The 26,062-nt window shown below is 33.6% G+C and overlaps 1 protein-coding gene across 1 annotated transcript; it reads right to left on the reverse strand.

Annotated features, from left to right (window-relative positions):
• Window positions 1–431: 431 nt before the first annotated feature.
• LOC140440189 (uncharacterized) lies at window positions 432–26,062 on the reverse strand. The gene is made up of 3 exons (XM_072530521.1): window positions 26,027–26,062; window positions 1,289–2,515; window positions 432–737 (listed from the first exon to the last, which is right to left on the reverse strand). The coding sequence occupies exons 1-3, from the start codon at window positions 26,030–26,032 to the stop codon at window positions 504–506; spliced, it is 1,467 nt and encodes a 488-aa protein (XP_072386622.1). The 5' UTR covers window positions 26,033–26,062; the 3' UTR covers window positions 432–503.

The raw sequence follows: 26,062 nt of genomic DNA on the forward strand, positions 1-26,062 counted from the left end.
TTATACCAACAAAATGGTTCTCTGATTTCTGCAATTTTTAATAAATTTGATATAAATAATAATTTCATGGTTTGGGGTTTGCCTAGATGATGTATATTTAAGGTATTAGGTGTTGCATAATATGTGGTGTATAAATTACCAATTGAGTCAAAAACTAGAATTGGGAAACACAGCAACACCATAGCAACACAACAAAATCACATTGAAAAAGTTCAGGATGTTGTACAAGAAATTTTCGTAGATAAAAATATAGTTATGAACAAACTATACCTATTTATTTATTACCTACGTTATATATTTTTAAGTATCCGTCTTGTCTTAAATGGATATTTAATCGTGTAACATTAATTGTTTTTAATTGTAGTAGGTATTAACTATAAGCTTCTTCATAAATTATTTACCACAACACACGTACACAAATTAATAAAACGTTTGTTATCTAAATAGAAATATATTTCTTAATATATACATATCACACAGTATAATAAAAGTACCTATCAATTTTATCTTCCAACTAAACTAATTAAAGGAGCGTAAACAATGTTTGGGTCAGTTCTAACGTTTTGTAAGACATAATTTGCCCCATAGATATTATCTTTTTGACTCCCACCTTCTCTTTTCTGTACTATTATTCTTTGGTAGGTTCCATCCGGTTGTAATAAAAAAAATTGTTGTCCATCTTGAGGAGCTGCAACGGCTGTAGCGACAGAAACATTTGGGCTCTCTGTATTAGGGTCCTACAATGAATAATTATATTTAGTTTTTATTTCCCGAATATTTCTATATTTTTAGATAATGTCTCAATTTTTGTTTATTTTAGAATTAAATCCTTTGAAATAAATTTTTCTACAAATAATGAGCAAAGAGTGCTCTCATGAATTGTTATTGTTCGTCGCCACTTTTAAAATAAAATTTTGCAAATAACTCTGTTTTCCGTTATCCGTGAAAGGAATAGTTACTTCTTTCGCTTTTACAAAAAATACATATTCATTGCTTTTACACTCAAGATTTTGCTTTGTATAATAACTTTGAATGTACTTAGTCGATGTTTTTGCAATTATGACTCTTAATAAAACCTTGTTTTCTCTTTGTAAAGTTAGACTTGTACCGTTACTGCCCGCTCTCTATTCCAATATTAAATAAATATTACATCTTATAAAAAATCTTTCTTATTTTAAGTTTTGCGATAGTCTATATGATTTCCTCTAATAATTTTAATAATCTTTTAAAAATACGTGAACTACTAGAATATTACATACTTAACTACGTACTAATTATCTACAGTTACCTGTTCCATTGGATAATCAAATCCAGAAGACGAAGTAACAAAAGGTCTCTGAGTAGTTGGTGTCGGATTTCTCTGAACAGGACTCTCAATAGTAGGAGGAATGTATCTATTATTTACTTGATCATCATTGCCGTTTCCATTATTGTTTTGAGGTCTAGTAGTAGGTCTTACACGACCATTATTATCTCGGTTTCCAAATTGTGTCACTTCAACTTTTTGTACATCAATGTTAGGATTAGGAAAGGGCACTGAATTAGGAAAATTATTATTTGATTGAGCATCCCCAGGATTTGGTAAGTCAAGGTTGTTCCAAGAATTGGTTGGGTTTTTTGCAAAGTTGGGGGATACTGATGAAGGATCCGCATTTTCTTGATTTCCTTGGTTTGGTAGATTTTGGGTGGGAGGAATGTACTTGCCTGCAGGGTTGCCTTGATCTCCCCGAACAAAGGCCGTATTTACATTGTTTTGATTACTAGGATTTTGATCAAGGTTTCTACCCTCTTGTTGAACATTAAAACCAGTAGTAGGTGACACAAATTTTCTAAAATTTTCTGGTTCTTTTATCGGTAAATATTGATCAGTAAGTGAACTTCTAAATTTAGCATTATTTTGTGTTGGTAGGTTTTGTACGAATCTATTGTCTGGTTGTCTGGATACTTGTGGAGCTAAATACTGAGCAATATTTTGTTGAATAATTCTTTGCGCTTCTATTTTTTGTAAAAGTTGTTTTAACTCCCTAACCTCTTCCAAAGTAGCTGCATCCACCACCGCTCTATCTGGGGCTCCGTAGTTTCTCTGAGGCTGAGCTAAGAAGGGACCAAATTGAGCAGAGTTATCAACTTGTTTTGGTACACCATAAATTGTTTGTGGAACTGATTGAACATTGTTTTGAACATCTATATCAGGTACACCGTATCTGGTTGGTAGCGGTCTTTGAGCTAAATTACCTTTATTAAACCAAACACTGTCAGGGATAGTTCTGTATCGGCTATCTTGTGTTAATTTGATTGGAGGCAGATTATTTCGGTACGCTGGGTCTAAAGGTTCGGCGTTACTTGGAGGTGGGCCGTATTTTGTCGAAAGTTGTTTGGCAGGTTGGACATTGGGTACACCGTATGTTCTCTGAGGCAGCGATAGTTGCGGACTTGGTCTAAATCCTCTTGATGGGTATGGCGGCGGTACTTCGCACAATATTCCACTTATGCCAAGTATTATAAACAGTAATATCTGAAACATACGATAAGTTACATATATTTGTTATTCCATAATGGTTTCTAAAGTTTTAAATATAAATTAAAACGAGAGTAAAAATCTAATATAAAGTGTGTCAACGGTATGTTATTCACAAAAATACTTAAAATACTACCAAAACAAATATTTTTTCATGAAGTTTTTTGTCGTTTAAATAATAATATTTTGTAAATTTATTAAGTGAATTTATTATTTAGCCTCTCTTATTTTAATGTCAACCTCACGTTTACATGGTACTCCCTGTTGGATAACTACCAAGGCTTTGACTAGCACAGCAATAAAAATTCTTATGGATATATTTAGTACAGCTTTCCATCAGAAATATGGGAACCATGTGGAAACGCGGTCATAACTCTTGGAATCCAAGATTCAGCATGGGAAGAAGATCACTAATAAACCACGGGGCTTCCCAAGTGACCAACCCACGAAAATCCAATGGCACAGATATTAACTTGACTAGATATTTTCATCCTAGATGAAAACAAAGTAAGCAGGGTTATATATATATATATATATATATATATATATATATATATATATATATATATATATATATATATATATATATAAATATATATATATATATATATATATATATATATATATATATATATAAATATATATATATATATATATATATATATATATATATATATATATATATATATATATATGTATATATATATATATATATATATATATATATATATATATATATATATATATATTATTATTATTTTTTTATTTCAAGATGAAAGATCAATACTAGGTATTGCCATCAGAGATAAGGTACCAAACCCAGAAATAAGAAGAAGAACAGAAGTCACAGATGCAGTTGAGAAAATAGCCATGGCTAAATAGGCTTGAGCCGGACATGTTGCCAGATTAACGGATGATAAATGGATCAGAAAGATTCTGGAATGGCGACCAAGGCAAGAGACATATCGAAGCAGAGGACGACCACCGACTAGATGGACGGATGATATCAAGCGTATCACCACAAACTGGATGCAAGAAGCTCAAGACAGAAATAGGTGAAAAATTTTACGGGAAGCCTACGTTCAGCAGTGAACAAATATAGGCTAATTGATGATGATGATATATATTAAAGAGTAAGGGGTGAAGAGAGGGACTTGTAGAGACAAAGAACCTTGGTGGTAGAACCATAAAGTGCAACAGAAGGTTAGAGAGAAGAAAAATGCTAGATTGGTATCTAACAAGGAATTAAAAAGGTTATAATAGCATTGTTAAAGCAAGAGACAAGTCATCAAAAGACTTAACCCACATGCGACATATTAAAAGTGCAAGTGGAAGAGTGTTAAGAACCGATGTTGAAATAAAGCAAATATGGTATGAGTACTTTAGAAAGTTGATAAATGAAGAACGCCCGAGGAGAGACAGAGAATGCGGGATCCCAAATGAGAAATATTGACAACAAAAGATGAAGTTGTCGAGGCGTTAAATAGGATAAATTCGTTTATTTGTTAAAACGCAAGTAGGACCTGATGAAATACCTGTGGAGGTTTGGAAGACTCCGGGAGAGGAAGGGGTTGATATTTTGTGGCAAATTATGAGTAGAACATATAAGGAAGAAAGGATGCCCAATGCATGGAGAGAGAGTGTGATGGTATCATTATATAAAGATAAAGGGTGCATTCAGAACTGTAAGAACTATAAAAGGGATAAGGTTATGTCGCACACAATGAAAATTTGGGAGAGAACTGTAGAACGGTTAAGTAGACATTGATAGGTGAAGAACAGTTTGGGTTTATGCCAGAAAGGAGGACAACAGATGCCTTGTTTGCGGCGTGAGAAATACGGCGAGAAGAAAAGGGAGCTACATTTCTTATTTATAGATCTTGAGAGTTCTTAGGCAAGAGCTATTAAGATGTATAAGAAAGAAATGGGTTCCTACGTAAAAGTAAGTAAGGCTCGTGAGGGATATGTATGAGGGAGCGTTCACCAAAGTAAAAACCTGTGTCGGATTGGCCGAAAGTTTTCCAGTGACGGCTGGTTTGCATCAAGGCTCTTCACTGAGTACCTACCTGTTTAGTCGTATGGTGGATGTAGTGACAGAGAAAATAAGGAAGGGGGCTCCTTGGTCAATGCTTTTTGCTGATAGTATCGTCTCAGTAGTGGAGAGCAAAGAAATGTTAAAAAAGAAGTTGGAGTGTTGGAGAAGGGCTATTGCAGAGGGAGGACTTAAGCTTAGCAGGTCATAAACAGAATATATGTGGTTAGGAGAAAGGGGAATGATTGAGGACATATAATTGCTAGGATAAAAACTGGGACGAGTAGGAGAATTTAAATACTTTGGCTCCTACATAACGGAAAATGGAACACTAGATAGAGAAATTATCCGTAGGATACAGACTGTTTGGCTAAACTGGCAGTGAATAAGCAGGGTATTCTGTGATCGAAAAATCAGGAAAGAGCTGAAAGGAACGATACAAAAGAGTGCGGTGAGACCTGTTTTGGTGTACGACGCTGAAATGTGGCCCATAAAGAAGAATCAGGAAAAGAAGATTGAAGTAGCTGGAAGTATCGAATGTCTTCAATTCGTTATAGCTTGCGGTAATAGAGAATTCGTAAAGAACGGACTTTAATACTTAGGGCATATTATGAGAAATATCAGATAATGAATACTGCAATTAAACTGCAGTACATAAACCATTCGTTTAGACTATTTAACACGTTATGTACAAGTTATGTACACTTTAAGTGTTTAGAAGATGGATGTTGAAAAACTAAACAATAACAAAACGATAACTGCTGAAGGTAAAATTTAGCAATAGAAAGAAAGTTTAATTGGTTAAAAATAAAAAAATAAACTAATGAAAGTAGAAATTTTGAATATATAACTTCAAAAATATGCTAGAGAATCCCGTTAATTTTTTGGTAATGAACTGGGTTCATATAATGCATTAAATAATTAAAGTTTACTAACAATCTAAAAAGGAATCTAATGAATAATGTTAACGTATAAAAAAATCACTGTTTATTATTGCAATTCTTTAAAAGTTTGTAAGTTTTATTCTGGATACTTAATTGCCATTTTTTAACGTTTTGTGTATGTCGACTTTGTAATTTTCACCAATTAAGTTAATTTTAAAATTATACAAATACTCCTAGGAAAATTTATAATAGATGTAATAGAAATGGGTCTACTGTTATGCGATGTTTTTAGAGGTACCGGATCAATTTGCAGAACCAGTGACTGTGAAGAACGCCTAATAAGAATAAATGCTATTAGAGGCTGCTTCAGTACCATTAGATCAATTGGCAATCAATGGCCGACTGTTTTAGGTCAATAACTCACAATGAGATCAATTTACTAAATAATAAGGTTTTTTTGGTCTTTAATCCTGCCGACAATGCTTTATTTTAATGTTAACCAAAATATATATGAAAGCAAGACTTCAGTGCTGCAAACAACGGGCCAGCTGGATCAGGAATGGAACCGGATCGTATTCTGTTTCACTTCAGATCTACTTTTGCGTGGAACGTAAGATAGCGCTTACCTTATGATTTGGGGTGACATAACATTAAAAGTAGGTCTTCTTAAGTATTTCTGGAGAAAAATAACATGAACGCTTAGGGTTATATTTCTATTTTCCAGTAAGATATTGCCAGGCTCAGCAAGAGAGTAGCTGTTACTGTCAAAATAACACCACCGTTCTTTAATGCAGGAATCAGCAGGATCATCAGACGTCTCTGCTAATTGAAAATGATTTGCGGTACCTTCGGAATAAGATTTAGAATTTTTTGACAGATATACCGCAAGAAGACATCGATTACCGCATTTAAAGGATACATTACAGAATAAAGGAGTGCATGTCCTTTAGGGGGGCTCCGAATCATTACTGAATTTTAAGGACAGGGACTACTCCAATTAAGGAAAATTTAAAGAATTAATAGACTATATGTTTCTATTTTATTTTCAAAAGACTATTAAAATATATTTAAATTAACTGAGTGTTCCAATGGGCATTTTCAATGTAGAACAGTATAAATGAAAACGGAGAAATCTAAAAATGAACTAACAAATGACTTAACAAATCGACTAAAAAGGTAAGCTACCCAAAACTAAATCAAAAACTACATAAACAGTTAAATAATAGTTAGTTTTACATTTCAAAAAGGATATCATATTAAAAAAAATCTTAAAATATTCTTAAACATATATGATTTTTTTATTTTTGTCTTAAATATCTTCATTTTAAACATTCCGTATTGCTTGAATCACTCTGTATTTTTAAGCTTGTGAATATTTCCGTTAATTACACCTGTCGAACATCATATGGCGAAGGAAAACTAGAAAACAATTTACTTCGGCATCCTATTGTATTACTCTAGGGCTTTATTTTTCATTAAGTATCTGCGTACCTTGGAATGAATATGCCCGCAGGCATACGAACGACCGATGCGATGTTTTGTTCCAAAAGGAATTAAGTCCGTAGAAACAGGTAGGGGAAACTTAGAACTTTAAATGAACTTTTAGAATAGCTGGTATGATTTATTTAAATTGTACAAATGCCAATGAGGTTATAGAAAGGGTGAGAAAATTGAAGCCAGTAAAAATGATAAAAGTTGTATTCAATTAGACTAATCTGGGTTATTCATCCATATTCACTGGGATTAAATAGTAGATAAAACCTTCCGATTGCATAATAATCACTAAAGACTATGTTAAATATAAGAAGGCCTTCCTACCACCTACCACCATAGTAGAAGCACCCTTCGACACAGGGTCAACTTTGAAGTAGAGAGTAGATAGAACCTATACTTAATTATCAAGCAATACATTTACAAATTTTCATTTTACAAAGTTTATGGAGTAAAAATTTTAAAAACATCTTTCTGTATTAAAAGGAAATCCTATTTTCAGATGGGGCTAAATATTTAATGGAAAATAAGTGAAAATATTACTAAGCAAAAAATCAAGGCATTTTAAGAAAATCGGCTTACAGATTCTTGGTAAATCGATTTTTTTGCGCTTTTACCCCCTATGAGGGTGGTTTTAGGGGAAGCCCAGTGGTAGAAGTGGTAAACTTTTTTGCATCTTTTGAAAAGTCAAAAAATTAATGTTCTCGGCAAACTTCAGCTTGTTCGTGTGATTTTTGGAGGTTCAATAGCATTTTCGTATCTGAATACTGGAGTAACAAGCCATATTTTAAAATTATTGTTAGTTAATCAGGATAACTACAAAAATTTTGGAATTCCAGTATACATTTTTTCTACGAAATAAACTGTATTTCATTGCATTGTCTAATTTTCCGTAAAAAATAGTGTATAGTTTAATAAAAATTCCCTATGTATGTACAGAGTGTTCCCATTTAAAACTTCGTTTCTTAAAATATGAACGTCGTTATTTACTAATCTAACTTAATATAACAAAGGGCCTAGCTGATTAGTAAACAATGCCTCCAGAGATATTTAAAAATAAACATAACTCAAAAAAATTAAAACGTGTTTTTTTGTTTTTTGACGATGTCTTCGGTTCTAATCATGGTAGAAACTAATTCATTTTTTCAATTTGTAGTATATTTTATTGTCTACATCATGGTATTTTTTACAAAATTGTTGAGAAACTCAAATTTTTTAAAGATTTTGAAATTTTTAAAATTGGTTTACAAAACTGTCTCGAACGCTTCTCAAAAAAAATAAATAAATTTTTGGTTGAGTGTCAGATTCTCTCCATGATTTTCGGTCTAACCGGTTAATATATGTAGTAACATTCCCCTTGGAATATTCCAAAAATAAAAATACCATGTGGTTCTACATCAAAAATACTAGACCAAAAAAAATTGTTAGACTCCTAGACCAAAACATAACCTCAAAAAAAATTAAAATCTGTTTTTTCGTTTTTTTTTTAGTTCAAATCATTGTAAAACTTTTTTTTCAGTTTATAGGGTTTTTTATTGCCTACGACATCGTATTTTTTCGTATTAAAATTTTAATTAAACACAATTTTAAACAAATTTAAATTACCACACAAGTGTTTTACTTCGATGATCGAGACTTATCCCTTTTTAAGTTTACATATATATAATATATATATATATATATATATATATATATATATATATATATATATATATATATATATATATATATATATATACATATAGACTAAATAACAAAAAACAAGATTTTTAAATTAAAAAAAGAAAGACCGAAAAATTAATAAAAAATGATTTTTCGTTGTTGGTCATGACGCCCTAAAATTTTTTTAGACCGACTAGACCAAAAATAATTTTTTGTTATGCTGACCCGTGATACCCCGCCCATAAAAATCTAAAAAAACATCATGGGGATAATTTGACACTCAAACAATAATAATAACTAACTAACTAACTACGCACGTTTTAACCTTGTTTTAAGCTTTATGCTTCTTCAAGGATGGTTAATAATTAAAATTGGTGCTTTTCAGCATGGTGTGACTTTGTGAGGTCCTAGACTGGGTGCCGCCGCTAAAGGACAGGAGTGTTGCATCAGAGGGGTACGTCCACGACCGACGAGAAGGAAGAAACAGGTGGCAGGTGGCCGCTGAAGCTGCTGTCCACCGTCCAGGATCCAAGCCCGTTACGAAGTACAAGTTCCATGGAAAAAAACGGTTCTTTCAGAACTTTGTTTTGGCCTTTTATTAAGGTTGTTTTGAAATCGCGTGGAGGATAGCTGTGGCTGTGTCCTCACCTAGGATCAGGTATCATTGTGCAATGAGATTGGGAAACCACAGAAAACCAATCTCCCCCTGTCCTTGTTAGATTTATTCGACTCTGAAGGAGTGTGTGTGGTGCTCACATGTATGATGTGTGTGTTTGTAAATGATAAGTAGGGTGAATTTTGTTTGAAATGTTTGACTGTGAGCTGTTTTGTAAAGCTTTGTGTAAATTAGTAAATGTATGTATTTGTGTTTGTGTGTATAGTGTGGATGTGTTTAGTATCGGAGTTGTGTGAAGGTTTGGTTGATTCGGTTGTTGAAGTGGGATGTTGTTATGGCGTATCCATATAAGGCATTGGTGATTTGGTTAATTGTGCGGATGGTTGCGCTTCTCTTTTCAGGGAAGACGTTAAAAAGGGTCATGGATACAAAGTGAATGAGGGATTTCATATCGGAGGTTAGTTCATAGTATGGAATTTGTTTAGGAGTGTATAATGGTTGGGTTTGATCATAGTTATTTGGGAAAATATTTCTGTGCGGACATCTAGGTGAAAAGGCGGGATGAGGGCCACTACAGTTCGGGCATTTGGGGGCAGATATCTGGGGGCAAGCAGAGGATCTGTGATTTAGTCCGCAGTACGGACATATGTTCGATTTTTCGGGACATTCATTATGGAAGTGTCCGCTTTTGCAGCATCTCGAGCAATATTTAGATCGGATTGGGACGGAATTGCCAGATCTCGGAATCTCGCAATTAAGCCGTTCGCCCTCGATCTTGATACCACCCGAGAGTGCATCAGCGAACTTAATTTCAGAGTTTGTAAAAACTCTAATATATGAGGTAGGTTGATTAGTAGAACGGGCAATAATGCGAATCACTTTTGTAAAAGGAAAATTAGTCTCGGATAAGTTATCCTCGATATTTTTAATGGACAAGTTTTTATTGACGCCGGCTATTATGAATTGATAAATAGACGAATTTTTAGGAGCGGGTGGTGGATTGTGGGATTTGCTAACTGGACGAGCAGAAAGTAAGATTTTATTATCTTTTGCGGCTTTTCGGAGTTTTGCCGTGATGTCGTGTATATCAATAATTTTAGTGGTTCGCAGGGAGGCTGCCTGCTGTGACGGGAGGACTTTTATGGAGTCCAAACTTGGGATGAGATTGAGGTCTTTGATTAGTCTGAAAAGTGGCCTCTGCTGACAGATATCTGAGGGGATTTCCTCGATTCTGTAGTTATATGAGGTGGGAGGTTGCTGAGTGATAGGAATGTGGAATTGTGGGATGGTTTGTTGGGATATGACTGGAGATTGTTCAGGTGTGTGTATGGGTGGTGGTGTAGGTGGAGTTTGTGCTGCTGTGATGTCTTGTGTTGATGTAGGTGTGTGTTGAGTGTGTTCAGTGTAGTGTGTAGTGAGATTAAGGGTGGGTGGATTGCGGAATGGGATGTCTGCTTTTGAAGTGGAAGGTGTGGATTGGTATTGGTCTGCGTGTGTGTCTTTTTGTGTGTCTTTTTGTGTGTTTTGTGTTTTTTGCGGGGTGGAAAGTGTTCTAGGTGTGATTTTGCTTTCGTCTATGTACTCTGAGGGTTTGTCTGGGGAAATGGAAATGTGACTGTATTCTGTATGGGCTCTGAAGTCTTTTTCCCACTTTTTCAAGTTGGGAATCGGGCCTGTGGTGTAGAGGATGGCCTGGTTTTCGGATGAGTCCATTTCCAGGTCAAATGGGATGTTGTCTAGGAGTTTTTGGAATTTTAGGATTCTATAGAGTTTTCGTTGGCTGGAATATTTGATAGGAATTAAGGTTATGTAATACATGTGTGTGTGCTTTGTTGTTTTCGGTGTAGGTTGTTTGGTTTTGGGTGGTGTGGGTGGGGTAGGTGGGGTAGGGGGGGTAGGGGGAGGTATAGGTGTGGTTGGTTTGGGTGGAGAGGGGGTGGGAGGGGTGGTAAGGGTAGGTGAGCGGGGGGGGGGGGGGAAATTGGGTTCCGGGAAAGGCAGTCATGAGGATATCCTGGAAGAGTTTCTTGACCCTTTCTGGGTCTCTATGTGGGTGTTTTGGGATTTCTGTATCGACTTTTTGTAGGATTGGCATAAGGTGATTGGTAGTCGCCTTAGGATTTTGGGCACAGACTCCTAGAATGGCCTGTTTCCACTCCTCCGGCGACTTAGGTTCGTGTCCGTCAATTGTGACAGACACTTGGGATGTGTTGGAGGACACGGATTGGCTATCTGAATCAGTGTGCCATCCTTCCTCTATAAAGGATCTGTCGACAGGTTTGGGAGGTGAGGGTCTTTGTGGCATGGGTGAGGGTGTTCTACGTCTTCGTGGCATGATTGTATGTGTAATTTGTAAATGTGTGTATTGTGTTGGTGTGTGATTAGTGAATGTATGTATTTGTGTTAGTGTGTGTGTTTAGTAAGTGTATGAATTTGTAGGAATAGGTCTGGATGTGTGTGTGGGAGTAGGATATGTGTGTGTGTTGTTTCTACTCACATTCAACCATAGAATAAGTATGCAAGCAGTGACTTTTTCCTCTTGAATGTCTCGAGTAGAAGGGGTTGTGATGTGTGTTATGTGTAGTGTGTAATGATGTGTGATTGTGTATGTGTAGCTTTACCTGTGTGTTCACTTTAGTATCGGTTCGATAGAGCTCTACGGCGATGAGCTCCAGGTAAGCACTAGTGTCTACAACTCCTTGCCCCCTTATTTTTCAATAATGGTTGCCCCCTTATTTTTCAACAAGGTTTGTCAGGATTTATAGACCGGCTAGTGCCACGCCCGTTTCGGTGGATGCTAAGCTGTCAGTTTTGGTACCTTACACTATACCTCCACGTGACAGTTTTGCATTTCTTCTTTCTGGTGGTCCTAGATACCAGAACGCGTCCCGTTTCCCGTGGTACCGTTCGCGTGCTCGCTATTTCTAGGCTCGCGACCGTTGACACACGCGGATGTCGTTTTCGCGCTCTTATTTACCGTCTGGACCTTAGTTTTTGCGGTTTTTCTGGAACTTTTACACTTAGTATGCGTTCGGATTGAAGGTTCGGCCGATACTGACAATAATAATATATTCATATATATATATATATATATATATATATATATATATATATATATATATATATATATATATATATATATATATATATATATATATATATATATATATATATATATATATATATATATTGAAGTGACGATCGAGATTAAAAATCTCAAAAATTTGAATTACCTGTCAAACATTTTATAAAAAATACCATGATGAAGACAATAAAATATCCTACAAATTAAAAAAATAGTGAGTTTCCACTATGATTAGAACCAAATATATCGCCAAAAATAGAAAAAACACGTTTTAAGTTTTTTTTAGTTTATGTTTGGGTCTAGGGGTCCAAACATTTTTTTTGCTCGGATGGAACAACATGATATTTTTATTTTAGAAATATGGCTGGAGGCATTTTTTACTATTTTAACTGGCTAGTTTCTTTATTTCTTCGTTTAAATAGTTGATCATTAGTTAAATATATTTCCTGGTTAAATACTAAACATTGCTTTCAGGATTTTCAAAATTTAAAGATTCACTATTAGATCGCTTAATACACTATGACGCTAGTTTTAACCCTTTCGTAAGGGGAAACTGATATATCCTCGAAATCATAGTACGTTCGATACCCTAGAGGCTTAAAGCTCCACAGGGACAGAGGATTCACTTCGAGACGTAAGATGTGTTAATCATCGCATGGATAACTTGAATTTGATCCTAAACGTAACAGAGCGACCATGAAAATATTAATAATGGAGATTGCAAGCATTCATTCTAACTACACTATATTTCACGAAATTGCGCCTTTTTGGTTTAGGGATGAAAGTTTTGAATTCAACGGTCCGCTGTGATGATTAAGATAATAGCGAATTCTCCAATATTTGAAGCACTGTATTTTACTGCAAAAATAGAAGAAAATTAGAAATCATATTTTTTCTAAATTATAGTAATCGTTGTGGTAAATATTTACTTATAAAATAATAACAATAACACACAAAAATTTTTTAATAGAGAAAATAAAAATGTATTAGGGTAAAAAGGAAAAAACTATTAGGGTATAATCAAGCATTAGATCCATACTTATAATTACTGACGCTGGTATCTTTATTTGGATTGTAAATGATGAATGGATCAACATTTTATGAACTTTTAACATTACCGCATACTTTTTTTTCAAATTGCAGGAGCAGCAGTATTTAATGCTTCTTGCTCTGTTTCTAAAACTGCTGCGTCACTGTAATCGTTACGTTTAATATAGTTATCATAGTAAGTTTTGCATATTCCCCAAATATGTTTAGTGAGATTAAATTTACAATATTTTTGGTTTTTTATTTCTTCTGACCACCTGTAGTAATTTCGGTTTGAAAGAATCCTGAGGAAATAAAATATTTTGATTCGTTAACTATTCTTTTATTTTATATACTAACCAGGAATTTGTTTGTTGCTTATTAAAAATTTCCGAACTATAACAGGTGGTTCATATAAACTTGAAGGCAGTTTTTCTTTCAATTATTTCACAAATAAAAACAAAAAGAGAAATCAAACGATTTCTACCTGGCGAAACCGAATTCAAATTTTTACCACTGTGCCTTGTAAAACTTGCAAGGCAAACAGCTTGATAAATTACTCGGCAATGGAATCTAAAAATTGCATTCCACATGCTGTTCATCATGGTCAAAATTCGTAGTGAATTCAGTGTCTGGTACTCCAAACGGAGTAAAGTAATAAAACATAATGACGTTATTAGATTTTTGTTTCGATACAGGGCAGCGACAAGCCGCTTATACATATTTCGACCTCTTTAGGTCTCTTCAGAGCGGTATAGCCACTGTTCTGAATCCAAATAAAAATCTTTCCCGTCCTAGACAATAGTTATTAAAATAACTATATACGGACGTAACTATGCCATCTAAAAACAAAAAGAGAAATCAAACGATTTCTACCTGGCGAAACCGAATTCAAATTTTTACCACTGTGCCTTCTAAAACTTGCAAAGCAAACAGCTTGATAGATTACTCGGCAAGCAAATCTAAAAATTGCATTTCACATGCCGTTCATCAAGGTTAAAATTCGTAGTGAATTCAGTTTCTGGTACTCCAAACGGAGTAAAGTAATCAAACATAATGACGGTATTAGATTTTTGTAATGTTATCAGTACTGTAGACCAGCACAAATATAAAGCTTCGTGCTGGTCTACAGTACTGATATCAAAATGGTTTTATTACAAAATAGTAACAAAAGAGAAATACAAATTTTTAAGCAATAATTTAATCATATCATTTGAGGTAATTTTTGAGTTTGTGAAATAATGCTCGGCTGTTACCCCGGTTATAGAAAAGTTTAATGTCCTTTGTTATGCTATTTGTCTTTAACTAATATTATTACTAACACGAATATACTTAATTGGTTAAGATCTTACAAAAATTTGCTATCTTTACTGGAAATGAGTCACGATTTTACTTTAAAATTTATTTGACGTTTAGATTTCTACTTCGGTTTATATTTTGGGAACGATTCCTGAAGTGGAAATCGAAACGTGAAATAAACTTATTTTAAAGTTAAAGTGTGGCCATTTTCTTGTACAAATAGAGAATTGAATTAGGATGCCACTAGAAAATAGCTTCAGAACAATATCTTACAAACAATATTATTTCATATCGCCCAGAACAAGATTAGATTAATACTAAGAACTGTAATGGCAAATTCATTCTTATGTAAGCCATAAGTTAATACAAAAGAAGAAAGAGCTTATGTCTATGTCCGTATGCGCAACCTCGTTGATAGTGTGCCAATATTGCAGCAAAAACAGCAAAAGAGTTGGGAATAAGACAAGGACACATTATTTTTAATTTTTTTGTTAATGTTCAATAAATTTTCCAATACAAACAATTCCAGGTTTGGAATAAAGATAAAAAGAAAGTAAAAAAAAATAAATTAGAATAAAGAACGATTTAAAACAATTAAAACACATACACACACTGCACAAATACAGATCAACAGAATTGATATCACAATTTAAATAATCCGCAATAATTTTTTTAGTGGTTACAAAAAGTATGATTAAGAAAGAGATTTCACTGCTTACACAAATCTATATAAATATGTTAAAATTTATTAAATTGATTACCTATAGAATTCTAGACTGAAACTCCCGAACAAGCCAGTTAAAGGTGCATGGAGAGAATGCTGAATTAGTATCTTTATTAAATATATGTCGGCTTTATGGATGAGTGAGCTGGCAGACTTACTGTAAAGTAGTTTTCGAAGTGAGTAATTTTCTAACTTTATGGTACAACATAATGCTTTAATATCGCCAAATACAGGGTCATATCACAAACTAGTACTGGTTAAATTTTTATTAAAAATGTTACTCTTCAAGAAAAAAAAAACACCAAAATACTCTGAGCCCTAGAAAACTGAACAAAGATTAAGACGAACTCAACAGTTCATGCTCCTAAACAAAGTATTGGCGACAGGAAAATAAACCTTAACACTTATGCCATGGCACATACTCTAGACTCTAAAAAAGATTGTCTCTAGATCAAAACCTAAATCTAGATTCAAAAAAAACTAAATTTATTCCGGACCACCAATTTGGTTTCAGGTTAAAGCATGGGACAATCAAACAGGTGCACAGAATAGCAAAAAAAAATCTCCTACACGCTGTAAAGTAAATCCCACCTCTCAGCCGCCTTCCTAAACATCAGTTAAGCCTTCGATAAAGTTCGACATGAAAGCCTACTTTTTAAGATAAAAAAATAATTGCCATATCTTTTCTTTCCACTCCTAAAATAATAGAAGCAGTACGTAAACGTCATGGTTACGGAATGGGGAACAAAGAAATCTAAATATTATGTTATGCAGACAACGCCGCATTATTCGCCGAGACAGAAGACGAGCTCCAAAGATTAACACATATTTTCAATACAACAGCTAAGAAATACAATATGATAATAATATTGTAACGAATTTATTTTGCCTACCGTAGGGTAAGATTATGGGGTTGAAAATTGGGGACAGAAATTGTTGGGGAGGAGATAGGGCAAGCAAAATAATCGAAACGTATGCGGACGGCACTCAGGGTTTGTTAGGAGATCTGGGGTCGTGGATAAGTAAATGACAAGGGGTTTGGATTGGGGTAACTACAAAAATATGAAACAAAAGGTCATAAATCTCTTGGGACAAATAAAACAAAATACAGAAAGGAAACAGGAAACACCTCTAGTAATTTAAAAAGGACGCCACTTCGAGGTGCCTAATTATAACTATTACAACAACTAGTTGTAACTAGGGAAATAATTATTAGAAATGCAGAACATATCTTTTTCAAATGAACCTCAAAAAAAGGGTTAGTTAAAAAAAAATAAACAAAATGTTAAAAAAAATTTAACATTTATTGTGTCTTACCACAAACAGTTAAAAAAATAATAACACAAATTACATGGGTTTATACCAAAATAAAATATAAAAAAGACTTACATAATATGTCCCATCTGTTTACAACTGGAAAACGCCACAAAAAACTTTCAAAACTATTATTACATGGAGGCTAACCCTTTTTTTTAAACAAAACAAATTAATATCAAAAATAATAAAACGAGCTGTCATAAGTTAACATTAAATTTAAAACAACAATTAAAATGACAGCTAAAGTTAAACCATAAAATTTGAAACTTTAAATATATCAATTTGTATCCTGTATGAAAGCAATTATTGTTATTAAAAAAAAATGTCTACCTTACTTTGAAATTCATACACAAAAAGTTACTCGGATTTCACTTTATAACTTTAAATTCCTGAGGTTGGAAACTGGAGTTGAACTCTCTGGACACGAACACACGAACAAAAGGACTGCATCTCACACTGCGAATTGGACCGACCATTTGAGGCCGAAGCCGGCACTGAACACAAAACTTTGGACTCTGCCTCTTAAAAAACAGGAACAGGTAGAACTAGACTGCATACACATTAAACTGCCACCATCAACCGCCACTCAAATCACTTTCCATAACGTAAGACGAAGATTTCCATGAAAAAGGGCAAAAACAGAAAACTTTACAAATTTGACGAATAAATTTGGATCCAGACCTAAGCCGACTGACTTTTACAGCGACTCAAGTAAGAATGACAAAATTATCTTTAAAATTCATTCGCACAATCTTGGTATAAACAAAACGTATAAACTGGAATATTTATTTGAAACGCAGAATATCCTAAAAGAGGCTTCGATCAAAGAATACCGACAAAATACGCATCTTGTGAAATATAAACAACTCTAAAAATGGTTTATTTTATTCGGAGACGTTAAGATGAATTGGAAGAATTCGGTGTTTTAACTTGTACGAAAGGAAACAGAAATACACTAAAATTATTCTTTGATATTTAACAAATACGAGGGAGTTCAATACATATCCAAAGAATTTTCAAATGCTACAATATCAGCAGAAAAAAACAAATGTATGACATCTAAATACCCACTACGATATAAAATCGAAAGTGATGGGAAAGTAATAAAGCATGAAGCAAGGTTTAGATATCTGGGAATAGATATAACTAGTTACGGCGATATTGAACAAGAAGTACAACAACAAAGCTTAAAAGCAAGTAAAGCGGCGGGATCTCTTAATGACACAATCTGGAAGAACAAACACCTAAGACAAGACACAAAAACAAGAATCTATAAAGCAGCAATTAGACCTATATTAACAATGGATAACAAAAACGGAAACAGGAGTGGATCGAACACATTAGTAGAATGGCAGAAGATAGGATAGTACGAATAGCACGAGATAAGTCACCAAATGGACGAAGAAGTATTGACAGACCAAGAAAAAGATGGTGTGATAATTTAAAGAATTTAGGAGGCTAATATTGAAGAAGAAACAGGCTTTAAGGCATACATACATACAAGAAGGAAGAAGGAAGAAGAAAAAGAAGAAGATAGATACTTTTTGGTAAAGCAGCACGATGAATACACTTAGCTCCACTTTATCAAAGCAGGTGTTTCACAACGAAGCCTACTAGAACCTATTTTATTTCTGATGTTCACTAATGTTCTGATGTTTCACATTTCTGTTTCTGTTTCAACTTGGCTAAAAAAAATGGCGAATTAAAGTCAATGAGATCAAGTCATCATAATATGTAACCTTCACAATGAAACGAGCTAAATGCACTCCAGTCACATTCAATGCCAAGCAATTAAGTAAGGCAAAAGACACAAAATATTTAGATATCCATCTAGACAAACGACTAACCTGGTTGAAGCACGTCTTTACCAAAAGAAAACAACTGGGCATTAAATTTAGACATATGTACTGGTTGATACGAAACTCGAAATTAACATTGGATAACAAACTGCTTATATAAAAGGCGATCCTCAGGCCCATAGGGTATTCAGCTATGAGACACCGCTAGCGATTAGAATCATGCAATCCTCCAACGCTTCCAGAATAAACTGTTAAGGTCTATAATAAATGCTTTATTTAATATTACATCCTGGTCTATAGAAAAATATCTGAAAGTGCCTTTATTAAAAGAAATTGTGACAAGTTATAGGGTCAGATATGGTGAACGGATAAAAGTGCATCCTAATATACTCGCGAAGCGGTTATTTGATGACAATAATGAAGTACGTAGACTGAAACGTTTTAAACTAAATGATCTACCAAACACATTTCATGTTTAATCAAAACCAACTTTATTTTAAATTCTACCTTAATTATGTAGTATATGGTTGTAATTGTGTTTTAGTATTTTATTGCTTTTAATTTACATACTTTTTAATTAAACTATTCATAATCATTTAGTAACATTTACAGTTGCTAAATAAAGAAAAGGAACTCTCCACTGGAGGAGTCTCCTACACACTATATAAACAAACAACTTACTTATTATTCTTTATTTTTGGATAGATTGTACTTTTAATTAAAGTTAATAAAAAAAAAACATCTGAAAAATAACAAAGCACATGTGCTATGGAAGCGTATCCATAAACAAATCTGCCACAAATGAATACTATAAGTCATTTTAGAGGATTGGAAAGCAGTAATCATATTTCTCATGTACAAGGGTGGAGACAAACGACTCTGCGAAGATTAGAGGGCATAACAGTGTTAAATAGCGGATTCTGATCACTATCTGGTCGAAAGTAGGGTAAGGGCTAGAATTTCAAACATCAAAAAGGAAAGAGGCTCTAAACATGAAGGATACAAGATAGAAGGACTCAAAGAAACAAACAAAAATAAAGAGTATAAAGAAACGATAAACAACAAACTAGAAAACAGAATAACACATGAAAATCTAAATAAGGAGTGAGAAGAATGCATAGACACCATAAAAGAGGCAGTTAAAGAAGTACTAGGTCTAGAAGGTAGAGAAAGAAGAACAAGAACGAATGACTGGTTTGATGAAGAATGTCAGATGATAACAGACACAAAAACAGAGCATATTTACTGATGCAACAGGGGACAGAACCCGACAAGCAGAGGAAGAATATAAACGACTACGCAAAGAAGAAAAGAAAACTCACCGAAGAAAAAAGAGAGAATATATGAACAAAGAACTTCAAGAATTATAAAAACTAAGTAAATCAACAGAGACAAGAAAATTTTATCAGAGACTAAACAAAAGCAGAAAAGACTTCAAACCGAGAACAACGATGTGTAAAGATAAGGAAGGTAATATATTGACAGAACAGCAAGAGATACTAAGTAGATGAACAGAACATTTTACGAAAAAGTTTGAAGGACATCGGAGAGAGATGAACCCTAACATACCATTAGACCAAGCAGACGACAGAGAAAAGACTCCACCAACAATAGCCGAGATTAGAGCAGCAGTAGACAAATTAAAGAACAATAAAGCATCGGGATCGGATCAAATAGCATCGGAGTTACTGAAGGAAGGAGGAGACGCACTACAAAAAACAATACATAAATTGATAACAAAGATATGGTCGAATAACCAGCTACCAACGGAGTGAAATAGCGGTATTATTGTACCATTACATAAAAAAGGAAATCAGTTAAAATGTGGAAACTACCGTGGTATCACGCTGCTGAATGCAGCATACAAAATAATGTCCAACGTCATTTATGAAAGACTTAGACCACACGCTGAAAAAATAGTTGGCAAATACCAAAGTGGCTTCTGTAGACAGAAGTCAACAATAGACCAGATATTTGTTCTGCGACAGATCCTCGAAAAAACAAGTGAGTATAACATCGACACACATCATCTCATCATAGACTTTGAAAGCGCATATGACAATATAAACCAAGAATTCTTAATAAAAGCAATGAAAGAATTTAATATACCAACACAACTAATAGAACTGATAAAAGAATCTCTAAAAGTAGAGAGTAGAATCCGGATACAAAATGAATTAACGGAAACAATGGATGTGAAAAAGGGACTACGCCAGGGAGACGCTCTATCATGCATCTTGTTCAACATCGTACTCGAGAAAATACTGAGGGACACAACAGTCAATACACGAGGAACAATTATTATTAAAAGCGTGCAAATACTAGCATTTGCAGATGATGTTGACATAATCGCAAGATCAAGAAGAGAAATGATTGAGGCATACAACCAAATAGAACGAGCTGCACAAAATAGTGGTCTTAAAATCAATCAGACCAAAACAAAATATATGCAGGTAAGTAAAAACGCAGAAATAAGGCAGCCACAAAATATAACAATAGGAGAATACAACATAGAGGGAGTAAAAAACTTTATATAGTTGGGATCTCTAGTCACGTCTGATAATAACGTTACGGAGGAAGTGAAGAGGCAAATATTTTTTGCAAATAAATGTTACCACGGCTTAATTAGGCAACTAAGATCAGATAACGTCGCAAGAAAAACAAAATGCCAAATATATAAAACCCTAATAAGACCGGTACTCACATATGGCTCAGAAACCTGGACACTCACTAAAAGAGAGGAAACGTTGTTATCCACCTTCGAAAGAAAAATCTTGCGACACATATATAAGGGCACAAAAGAAAATGGAATATGGTGAAGAAGATACAACTCTGAACTATACAAAATATACGAGGATCCAGATATTATAACATTCATTAAAATAGGACGGCTGCGTTGGATAGGACATGTAGAAAGAATGGAAGAAGGCGAAATACCAAACAAAATATTCAAACAGATGCTAGTAGGAAAAAAAACAAGAGGAAGACCGAAACTGAGATACTAAGAACAAATAGAAAATGATATAACAACCTTAAAAATAAAAAACTGGAGAAAAAAAGCACGAAACAGATCAAAATGGAGAAGAATCCTGGAACAGGCCAAGACCCAAAAAGGGTTGTCGAACCCTTTCGTGATGATGATGATGATGATGATGATGATAACAGTGTTAAATGTCACCTATAAGGTATTATCAGGAATTATATACAGCCGCTTTGAATCATTTTTGGAAGAAATAATTGGTGAATACCAATGTGGTTACAGATTATAGACCAAATATGTATGTTAAGTGTTATACATGAAAAATCTGCTAAATGTAACATAATAATTTACAACTTATATATCAATTTCAACCAGTCGTTTGATGGAGTAGATAGACAAAAAATAATAAAACAACTATCAATTGCCAGAAATACCGAAAGAGTTAGTTAAACTTTGGAAAAGTTTAACTAACTTTTTCGCCATGGTTAGAATAGATGGAACTCTGACAAAGGCATTTGATATTAAAAATAGAGTTAGACAAGGTGATTCAATTAAAGTCTTATCAACAACATTTTTTAATTTAATTTTGGAAGCTATTTTCAAAAAACTAGATATGATCGGATGTATTAATACAAGATCTACTCAAATATGTACATATATGCTAAAGATGTTGCCGTAATAAGCCGAAATAGATGGGTGTTAAGGGCACAACAACGTCAGTCAAGAAATACCAGCACGAAATCTTAGCGGTAATAAGTGCATACAAAGACTCTATGACAAGTAAGTTACTCAATCGTGAGTCTACGCTTAGAATCTACAAATCAGTATTTACACGAGTGGTGACATGTGGATGTAAAACGTGGACCCTTTCAACCACTGATGAAAATCAATTGAGAATATCTGAGCGCAAAATATTAAAAAATATATTTGGACCACCCCATTTTAGCAATAGTTTGTGGAGAATTAAAATAAACTATGAGCTGAATGAATTATTGCACAGCGCAGATATCACTGGATTTGTAAAGTCACAAAGACTTAACTAGCTTGGCCACTTATAAAGAATGGCAGATAATCAAGATATAAAAGTAATCCAGAGATTGAAACCCCAAGGAAATCGGACAAGAGGCAGACCCCGTAAGAAGTGGATAGACGATGTAGAGGAAGATCTTAAAACCATGAACATCAGGCGTGGCAAAGGAAAAGTATCTGACAGGGCAGAGAAGAACATTATCAAGCAGGTCAAGACTGACAACGGGTTGTAGCTTCTAATATTAGAAGAAGAAGAAATGGGAAAAAATTGGAAATTTGAAAAAACAAATTAGTGATTGTAACAACTTAGTAAAACAGAATCGATTAAAGGTTAAAATCATTATTGAACTTAAAGGCGATATACCTACTGGAATCATTTGCAACTGATATAAAATGCACAACAATATTTTTTAATTTAAAAAATGCTTTTAATACGACAAGGGAACAGAACATTTCAAAGACATATAAATGGAGTACCCGAGGAAACTGTTTACTGTTTATCAAAATTTTTGTAACTAATAGGACCTTACCAGTAAGAATTTCAAATTCTTACTAGAAAATCCTCTAAGCAAAAAATGGAGTACCACAAAAGTCTATTATTAGCCTAACACTTCCTAGTAATTATTAATGATATTTAAAAAAACAAAGTTAGAAGTACGGCTTTATGCTGACTATGAAAATATCTCAAAATGTCAAAATTTACAAAATGACATAATTAGTAAACTGGAAACATGTCTTGCAATACAAGATAAATTGTTTTATCACCATAATTTTTCACCGACAAACTCGTCATGGAAGAAGATTTTGAAGTACATGAATACGTTAAAATGTTGGATTTGTGACATCATAAATTTAAAATTCAGTAGGAAAAACGGTTTATTTAATTTTGTACATGGCGTGAAGGAGAATAATTTCAATGAGCTTTAAAAACATGTTATTGATGTATTTCTTGTATCTTATAAGTAAATATTCCCTATGTTAAATTCGATATTGCTAGCATGTTTAGAATTAAATATGAAAGAGTTGAAATCAAAAAGTATGATAAGGATTTATCAAAAAGAAGAACTTTTGTTCACGAGTTAGATGCACCAGGTAGCAGGTAGATGAGTTTATCCATATTGCTGCAGATGAACAATTTTTATGAGAACATTTTTATTATTCATGATTTAAGTAAATTATAATTAATTTTGAAGAAAATCATTTAAAACAAAAAATCCAATTAAATATAATGAAACTGATCGATTAATTAAAAAGAGAATAAAAGAAGCTAAGGAGAGAATGTTACATGAGCAGTGCCAAGAACTAGAGGAAATTGAGAAAAAATATGACTTTTTTAACATGCATAAAAGAATTAAAGAATTAACAGGAATGAGAAAAACACTTCAAACTAGGCAACTAAGAGATGAAAGTGGTGCACTTATAACAGATATAAACCAAATAATGCAGAGATGGGCACAATATATAGCACAGTTTTTTGAAGATAAAGAGAGAACAGAAGCACCAAAAGAATTTAAGGATGATAATGGGCCTGACATTATACGAGAAGAAATTGAATATGCAATGAAACAAGCTAAAGGTGGTAAATCTCCCGGGTCTGATGAAGTTTCTATCAAATTACTCAAAATTGTGAATACTGAATCTATTGATCTTCTTTTGAATCTATTCAATACCATATATAGAATAGGTATAATACCTAAAGAATGGCTCCAATCAACATTTATACTGCTACCCAAAAAAGCCAATGCAAAGGAGTGCAATGAACATCGCACCATAGCCTTAATGAGTCATGTCTTGAAATCGTTTTTAAAAGTAATGCACACTAGAATACATAAGAAATTAGATGAAGGCATAAGTAATACACAAATGGGATTTAGAAAAGGACTGGGAACACGAGATGCACTGTTTGCAGTAAGTGTTCTTTCTCAGAGATGCTTAGATATAAATCAGGAAGTATATGCTTGTTTCATTGATTTTGAGAAGGCATTTTACAGAGTGCAGCATAATCGGCTTAAAAAAATTTTATTAAATAAAAACATAGACAGTAGAGACATTAGAATCATATGTAACCTCTATTGGAACCAAACAGCAAAAGTGAAAGTTGAAAATGAACTGACCGAGGATGTCCAGATTCGCCGTGGGGTCCGCCAAGGGTGTATTTTATCACCCTTGTTATTTAATTTGTACAGTGAAGCCATCTCAGAATTAGCGCTTGCCGAGGTCAGTGAGGGCCTTATAATAAACGGTGAGACACTTAAAACATAAGATATGCTGACGACACCGTTCTTCTAGCAGGAACACTAGAAGAACCGCAACACCTTGCTGAACAACTAAATATATATTGCAACGATTATAGACTAAAAATAAATTTGAAGAAAACCAAGTTCATGGTATTTACAAAAGCTCAAAACATCAAAGTTAAGCTAGTACTAGATAATATAGAAATTGAACAAATATCTTTGTACAAATACATTGAAGCATGGATCACAGAAGATACTGATCAGACAAAAGAAATAAGATGCCGCATTGAAATTGCACGGTCAACTTTTAATAGAATGAGAAAACTTTTTTGTAATAGCGATATCAATATATCCCCCCGAATAAGAATGCTTCGATGTTATATTTTCTCTACCCTTTTGTATGGTGTTGAAGCTTGGACACTTAAAAAATCCAACAGTAAAAACCTAGAAGCATTCGAAATGTGGTGTTACCGACGTATTTTGAAAATATCATATACATCATAACAACTAGGAAAACAATGCGAAGTTTTAAATTCCATAAAATCATGAAATTGGAATACTTGGGGCAGGGAAAAATCAAGGGCAGAAGAAGCGTAGGAAGACATAAAATCTCGTGGCTACTCAATCTCCGTGAATGGTTTGGATGCAGTTCAATTGAACTATTCAGGCGTGTAACCAACAAAATTATAATTGCCAGAATGATTTCCAATCTCCGATAGGAGCGGAACTTGAAGAAGAAATAATTTTGTTGAAATTAATGTATTATCTTTATACCTACATAAGCTTTGTCAGTTTTAGTAATATTATAAGGTAAATAATGTCCAATAAAAGTTTTCGATTAAATTAAATTCTGAAAATAAAATTAAGTACATAAAATAATAAATTCGCTTGAAATTCTCCGTTCAGTATCTTTAGCAAAACATCTAAAAGCTTTCGTTTTAAATAAAATTGCTAGTAATAAAAAATTCTTTAGTTTGAATTATTTTTGTGGAAAAGCTTTAGCGACCCCTATAAAAAGCTTACAAATTTCAATAGAAATTAAAAAAAGTCTAATTTGGCTTGAAAGAAGATAGGGGATATTGACTTATAAGATACACAAAATACATCAATAAACATGTTTTCTAAGCTCTTTAAATTATTCTCGTTCACGTCATTGACAAAATTGAATATACCGTTTATTTTATAGTTACATACTTAATAAATTTCAATTTGAATGTAATAGTCACTGCACTTTTCCGTATTTCCTTGTCGAGTAAAGACAAAACTGTAGACTTTCTTGTTATAGAAAAACACTACTGAAGTATATTGAAAGGAAAAGCACTCTTACCTTCATTGTAACGACCCCAAAACAACTAAAGCGTGA

Source organism: Diabrotica undecimpunctata, chromosome 1, assembly GCF_040954645.1.
Source record: "Diabrotica undecimpunctata isolate CICGRU chromosome 1, icDiaUnde3, whole genome shotgun sequence".
NCBI classification, from domain to species: Eukaryota; Metazoa; Arthropoda; class Insecta; order Coleoptera; family Chrysomelidae; genus Diabrotica; species Diabrotica undecimpunctata.